At 41.7% G+C, this 7,934-nt stretch overlaps 1 protein-coding gene across 2 annotated transcripts in view; it reads right to left on the bottom strand.

The window, feature by feature from the left end:
• Window positions 1-564: 564 nt before the first annotated feature.
• LOC142101129 (histo-blood group ABO system transferase-like) overlaps window positions 565-7,934 on the bottom strand; it is a 28,825-nt gene continuing 21,455 nt past the window's right edge. For both annotated transcript variants that reach the window (XM_075185350.1, XM_075185351.1), the window contains 3 exons: window positions 5,079-5,213; window positions 2,411-4,377; window positions 565-2,365 (listed from right to left, as the gene is read on the bottom strand). In XM_075185350.1, the coding sequence (XP_075041451.1) occupies window positions 3,645-4,377; window positions 5,079-5,213 (868 nt within the window). In that variant the 3' untranslated portion in view covers window positions 565-2,365; window positions 2,411-3,644. The remainder of the gene's footprint in view (window positions 2,366-2,410; window positions 4,378-5,078; window positions 5,214-7,934) is intronic.

Below are 7,934 nucleotides of genomic sequence, written 5' to 3'. Positions count from 1 at the left end.
TGAACTTTTATTGTACTTTTATACTGCAGTCTGACCTGTGTGTCTACAGGCGTCAAGTACTGTTTAGGCAGAGCGTACTTCCACAAAGATTAAAACCGAAACTTATCTTGAGATACCCTTGGACACGAATATGGTCAGAACTACACACAACTTCTGCACACTTTTTAAAAATGCAACTCACATGCAAGATGAGTTCAGACATGAATCGGGCCCTGAATCACAAGTGAAATATTTAGCACCACCTGTGGATCTGTTACAATGTATCACCTGTGCTCCAGCAAGGAGATATAGAAAAACCTGCACTGTCAGGGCTCCCTGAGGACAGGATATGAGAAATCTGCAAATACTATATGTTCTGTTTATTTAACTATCGCAAACAACTCCTCCGAGACATGTCCTTCTCTTACACACTCAAAAAACACATAAAACTTTAACCCTCTTCTTATGTGCTGCTGACTTATTCAAAAGTAGAATGGCTCTAAATTTGAAGCATTCTAAGACAATTCGGAGATTCATCCTATAATACTTTGCATTGTTCTTCATAAATGACCAAAAATATCTTAATGATAGTTAAGACACAATTTATTGTTAACTAGTACATAATATTAAGTTTGGCACAATGAAAGAACAATATAAATATGCTGACATACAGGGGCATATTCAATTAGCTTTCCGGTTCGCGGTAACACGCGTTACCGCGAAACCTGCGCAGTATTTCCCGTAATACGGTACCGCAATAACGCGGATTTTCGTACGCAACCCTATGGGGTGCAAACATTACTGTGGTTCCGTGGATTGATTTTTGCGGGCAGTTCCGGCGCAATCCCGCGAACCGGAAAGCTAATTGAATATGCCCCACAGTGTTTATTTTTATTAAATATTCTTACATTGCAGTGTAAATATTGAAGGTGACCTACACACCTAAACTAGGTTTCCAATTGTTGTATAATGGACAATTTCATCGTCACCATGTGTAACTGTAGTCTCCTCATTTTTATCAATACACCGGGGAGGAGGGATGGGGGGGTAGATTATGCTGTTGACTGCTAATCAAATCCTCTGGATTGTGAAGTTTTCACAAGTAGGAGAGAATGTTAATGGCAACATGGCGGCAGGGTGGGTAGCATTGCCAGCTTACATTGCTGGAGTCATTAGTCCTATTCAGACCAGGGGGTAAATGTATTAAATAGCATTTTTTTGCAAATCGCCGATATCCAGCGACTTTGCATGGTAAATTTAAAGCGGCAATGGCTTTAAAGGCACAGCTTGCCTTTAAAGCTATTGCTGCTTTAAATTTACCATGCAGCAACGACTAAAAAACCCATCATTTAAAGGATAATTCCAGTTTTGAACATGTCCTTTGACCAATGAATACGCCACAAATATATAATGGTGGGCTGCCCACTGGTACCACTTTCCTATACACTGGCAGCAGGTCTGTAGAAATTGGATCTCCACAAAGCTGATCGCTGTAGAGTACCTATATCATTTTGTTAAAACTCAATTTCCCATATATGATGACAGTTGTTTAAATACTGGAGCAGAGGTTTTCACGTGCCATTTTGCCAGGAAGGTGTTGCTGCTGCACGGTACTTTACTGGCAAACCTAGCAGAACATTCCACAGTGCTCAGCTCTGCCCATCAAGTCCATGTTTTTGTAGGCCTGTTTTCTAAAGGTGTTCCACCAACAGAGAAAGGTCCTGGGCAAGGACAATATAAGAATATGGGGGTTGGGGTACTGATTTTTCAAAGCACATTTCTGAAAGCTTAAGTGTCCTTTAAATTGTCCCTATTGCCAGTGCCTGAAGTGGGGGTATATAAATTTAGAAGTGAGGCAGAGCCGTAACGAGGGTGGTTCGGGCGGTGCGTCTGCCCAGGGCGCAAGGCCTAGTGGGGGCACAACACCCGCCCACCCTTTCCATATCACCAGTGAAATGGCAATCTAGTCCTGTGGTGCTGCCACCACAGGACTACTTTGCCCATAGAAGACAGCCAGCGGCGCAAGGAGTAGAGTGCCGGCTTCCTGCTCTTGCAGCGTCCTAACGTACAAATAATGACGTCAGGACGCTGTCAGAACACAGGCGACGAGGAGTCGGCACAGAAGGAAGAAGATGACAGAAGAACAGAAGCCCAGGTAAGTAAACTACTGCAGTGCTGGTCAGAAGAGGGAACAAATGCAGAAAGTGGGATATCTGTGCTTCCTATGTTCAAGAGTGGTAGGCTGCCTGAAGGGGATGGTAGAAAAAGGGGTGAGCTCCAACCCTCATAGGTTAATACAGAAACAAACAATTTCCTTCGTGCCAAAACAAATATTGTATAAGTATAATAAAATAGAGTATTATACTTATTTTATTGTATCAGTGCACTGATTATGTTGTAATATGATTGGGCTCAATACATGACCATTCACCAATATCTGTTGCTTGATTTCTTATATCCATTTATGTACCACCAGTATTCGCTTTGGCGCCAAGGGAATCGTTTGTTTCTGGTCAGAAGGGGGGGCTGGAGAGGAAGGTGTGTGGAGTGAATGGGGGGGAGGGTCTAGAGAGAAGGAGTGAGGGGTCCGGTGAGGAGGGTGTCTGGAGAGAAGGAGTGAGGGGTCTGGTGAGGGAGGGTGTCTGGAGAGAAGGAATGAGGGGGTCTGGTGAGAAGGAGAGAGGAGGGTGTCTGGGGAGAAGGAGTGAGGGGTCTGGTGAGAGAGGGTGTCTGGAGAGAAGGAGTGAGGGGTCTGGAGAGGAGGGTGGCTGCAGTGAATGGGAGGGGAGTCTAGATAGAAGGATTGAGAGGTCTGATGAAAAAGGAGTCTGGAGTGAATAGAGGGGGACTGGTGAGGAAGGTGTCTGGAGAGAAGGAGTGAGGGGTCTGGTGAGGAGGGTGTCTGGAGAGAAGGAGTGAGGGGGTCTGGTGAGAAGGAGTGAGGAGGGTGTCTGGGGAGAAGGAGTGAGGGGTCTGGAGAGGAGGGTGTCTGCAGTGAATGGGAGGGGGGTCTAGATAGAAGGATTTAGGGGCCGGATGAGTGAATAGAGGGGGACTGGTGAGGAGGGTGTCTGGAGAGAAGGAGTGAGGGATCTGGTGAGGAGGGTGTCTGGAGAGAAGGAGTGAGGGGGTCTTGTGAGCAGGGTGTCTGGAGAGAAGGAGTGAGGGGGTCTGGTAAGGAGGGTGTCTGGAGAGAAGGAGTGAGGGGGTCTTGTTAGGAGGATGTCTGGAGAAAAGGAGTGAGGGGTCTGGTGAGGAGGGTGTCTGGAGAGAAGGAGTGAGGGGGTATTGTGAGGAGGATGTCTGGAGAAAAGGAGTGAGGGGTCTGGTGAGGAGGGTGTCTGGAGTGAATGGGGGGGTCTGGAGATAAGAGAATATATTAACTATATAATAATAATTACTGTTCAATATGTGGAAATTTGAAGCCAAAAAAATATCTAGTTACGGCTCTGAAGTGAGGGTATGGAATATGTAAGTGAATGGAATTTGGTAGTCTTACAATCAAAGCAGTAAGAGAAGTGGTTGTATGGCATACCACCGTATACCGGCCCACTGCCTATGTCAGCAGATTGAATCAGTGCTTATTATAAACGTAGTGATAATGGAAAAATGCACCATGTTTAATGCCCATGCAATCAATGCTAGGTTTTAAAAGTTCTGTAGAGTCAGCTGTGAAATTTTTGTTTGTTTCTTGAATAGGCCTGCAATGCCCGTTTGTTCCGGATTGCATTATGATTTTTTGGAACGGCAACAAATCTTCTTCTCTTAAGGAATGCTGGAACCCCGGCATTATTGTCCCACAGATATTCAGGAGATAGAATTTTAGTTGGCTTGTGATAAAGAAAATACTTGTTCAAATAGCTCTCATCATGCCAAATGGCTTCAATATTGTTTCCCTTATCAGTCATCATGGCATTATGGCAGAAATTGGTCAATTTATAGACTTCTTCTACTGTACCACCAAAATATCCCCCAGCATAATAAAAGTCCCCTTCGTCTGTAGGAATGTATGCCGTAGACTGTTGTCTGCGCTCGTAGGTGAAACGTGTACGAGATGCAGCATAGAAACCAGGATGTAAAGTGCCAAACGAATGACTTAAAATCTCCACTCCAACATCATCACTGAACCTCATGTCTACGTCCACGCACACCAAGTAGTCCACCTCATTGACGAATCGTTGACGCGCATGATCTCTGATCATCTCCATCCGCCTCATGGATACCTCCTGCCACCGTTTGTAACTAGGGACCTCCAGGATGACCAATTGTCTGCCCTCACCGAGAGTAATATTTGGAATGTCACCGACGCGGTCTGTAAATACGTAATAGTTGACTTTATGTCCCACCATAAAGAACTTTTCAGCAGTTTCAATAAACGTCTTGATGAAGACTGTATACCTGAAAAGTAAGTGAACACTATTTAATATTCACTAATTCATTCATTAATGAGGCAAGCAAATTTAACTGTAAGAATTTTACATGTATGAATTTTGTTTCAAGCAAAAGTACATTTAAACCTGTCTACTTTTGTACAGTCACTGTTCTAATTCTCTGATTGGCTATAGCTTGGTGAAGTCAGGTGAATGTTCAAACGCTCTTATTGGCTATAGGTTGCTCTATCTCTCTGAACATTCTAACAACAGTTGGGTATAACCCTTGAATGTTCCAAATCTCTGATTGGATGCCAGTTGGTATAAGTCTATGAACATTGAAATGCTCTGATTGGCTGTGATTGGATTAGCATTGTAAACATTCTAATACTTCTATTAACTACAGGTTCTTTCTAGTTCCACTCTCATCAGTGTTACTGACAAATTGACATTGATGATACAAAAGTGAATACAATAAGTGCTCACAGCAGAGTGAATGCCACCTAACAACTGCACATTGGTAATATTTCACATGTTCATCATCATCATCATCATCATCACCAGTTATTTATATAGCGCCACTAATTCCGCAGCGCTGTACAGAGAACGCAGTCACATTTGTCCCTGACCCATTGGAGCTTACAGTCTAAATTAAGTTAAATGTGTGTTACAGATAACATTAGACATCATCCCTAACCATCCTCATGTCCAGATCACATTATAACTTACTTTTTAATAGCAAAAACGGTAATGCCAATGCTGACATTTTTCTGATGAAATTGAGTATTCAGTATGTCTATATTATAGGTGCCATTCCATACAATTGGGGCAAGCCAAGGTGTCATCATCAAGACATCTGATCTCCTTAAAGCAAGAAAAAGACATTCGATTAATTTATGTGTGAATAATTTAGGATAATTTCAAACAAATATTCCAGATGACTGTCTCTGCTGTAAAATCTGCTGCAACTATACAAAGCTGAACCCAATATGTTGTTTTGCATTCAAAGTTGAACCTAATACGGTTACCGAAATACAAAGTACAACCAAATCTAGCAGGGTACAAAACTTACCCAAATTTGGATGGTACAGTGCAAAGCAGATCAAGTGGTACCAACCACTACCAATGAACCTAACTTCTATCAGAAAGCTCTACTGCCTGTAGATTGAGCACCGTTTTGTTTTCTACACTGAACTGTGATTGGCTATCTCCGGCCCAACTGTGGTTTCCACTGTACCAACCATAGTAATTTCACCACTGATAGAGTAATTTACCCGGCTGCATGCTTTACAGCTTCTGCAAACATACCCAGCGGTTTACTACTAATGTATTAACAATGTGTTTTCGTGATAAAGAAATAAGATGTCAATGTCTAAAAGAAATGTGACAATCCCCTTCAATTGCTTTCCACAAAGCACATTAAAAGAAAACTGTTTACAATATCTTATATGTAATGTCAATTTAAATAAGATTTAAATTCTATATTTTTCACATAATGTATTCTAGAAAAAAAATCAAGAGGGTGATAACTGATCCTCTTCTCTAGATTATAATTGCTCATACACCCAGGTGCCAATATTGCGTGTTAAATATGCAATATTAAAGCCAGGTAAATGTCATTTGAAACTAAAAAAAAACAATGTAAGGGAACTGATCTGTACACACACAGTTTCTGTCTGACAGCTTTGCATCAATTTCAATATTGCCTCCAGCATTCACAAGCAATAATACTGGGTACAATATCATTGTCTATGATAGGAGCATTCATTTAGTACATAGTACACTGAGCTGAAGCAAGGATCTCAGACACCAAATGCTCTATTAAAAATGAGACATTGTTTTTCAAAGGTCATGACTGAGATGCCCTAAAAATGTTGAAACACACCTTGAAATTACAACAACATTTGAATGTACGAAGTTGGTCATGGGTCTCCAACGTAACTTCAAATACCATTATATAAAGTATATATATATATATATATAAAGCAGGGTGTGTTTTATTATTGTAAGTAATAGGTGTGTGCAACTGCTGTCTTGACATTTAATTTATTATAGAACCATAACATGTATGAGTAACATTTTCATAGGACTCTTCAGAAGATTATGATCAAGTAAAAATGTTTTGATTTGTCAACATTGCTGGGCTTTATCTTAGGGCGTGTTATTGCAACATGGTTATTGACTCTGGACCGTCTGCGCTGGTGAGTGGTGGACCTTATGTGGTGGTTGCTGCCTTGCGTTAGACTTCCAGAGTTCCAGTCCAATGTTGGGGGTTTGTTCTGGCACAGTGGTGGTGAGGGTCGGGAGAAATAACCATGGGAAGGAGAAGAAAGAGGCTTACCTTTATGGTGTTACGGATACATGGACCAATTGTCCTTGCACCCATATAAACAACATTTTGAGCACAAAGCAAAATTACAGGTATAACAGCACAACCTCTATATCACCCAACTCACCTATCACTTGACACCCTACACCCACAAAAATATAACATGCCAATACCACAACGTTTACCAAGTATACCACATTAAGAAACACACCATCTCATCGCACACAGCAGAAACCAAGAGCACTAAGGAACTTTTCCTTATATCTGATGTGAGCAATAAACATTTAAAGAGCTTAAACATTAAATATTGAGAATTACCCTATACACCAGGTGCTATCTAGAAGCTATAAACATATTCTAAATTCAAGCTATAAACATTAAGGGTAAAAAGACAGCACACGAAAGAGCTTTGAACCTTAATCCACGCTCATGCAAATGAAGTGCAGTCGCTGATATCTATAAACATTGTCTATCCACTTTATATGAGCTAGTTCCATTATGAGCTATTTATAGTGTGCAAAAAACTTATATTACTACAAAGAAAAAAAGAGCTTTCATTCTACAGCTACAAGAAGACTTGGACTTCAAGGGTTCCAGATACATTATTCTAAACGACCGAGGTTTCCTTAGAAGGACAATTGATACAATTATCCCACACTTGTCTACTCTCCCAGAATGTTCAGGAAACTCCCAGATTTCAGGTAGTTCTCCCGAACTCCCGGGAGAGCAGGTCACTCGCCAGCGCCCAGACGATTCCCTTGTGAAGTGGGCGGGACTGTAATCTCAATGACGTAATTTGTGGTGAATTGCGTCTTTTTGGCCCCGCCCCCGTATGGAGATGACGCAATTGCAGGTGAGCACACAGGTGGCGGCTAAATGATGCACCTTACCACATCACCCCCCCCCCCACACACACACACACACACACACACACTCTCCCACAGCAGAACAAATAGGCAATTATGATTTATCATTAACACCATAAAGGTAATATCCTCACTCCTTTGTTTTTTTTAAATTTTTGCTAGAATTGCAACATAGACTCAAAACAGTCTATTTTGCAAGTATAGCCCTATCCTATGTTTTGCTTGATACGCTGTCTAATAGAGTGTATCTAGCACTTACCATTACTCCAGTGTATTTATCTTAGGGAGGGGGAGGCAGGCATAAGCGGTCATTTGTCTACATCTGTCCCCCATCAATCAATCATCAGTGATTTGAACTGAGTTATGTGAAAGCTATTTGTGCTACTCAGT

Source organism: Mixophyes fleayi, chromosome 9, assembly GCF_038048845.1.
Source record: "Mixophyes fleayi isolate aMixFle1 chromosome 9, aMixFle1.hap1, whole genome shotgun sequence".
Classification (NCBI taxonomy): domain Eukaryota; kingdom Metazoa; phylum Chordata; class Amphibia; order Anura; family Limnodynastidae; genus Mixophyes; species Mixophyes fleayi.
Note: the sequence above shows the minus strand (reverse complement) of the source record. Positions and strands in the feature narration are given on the sequence as shown.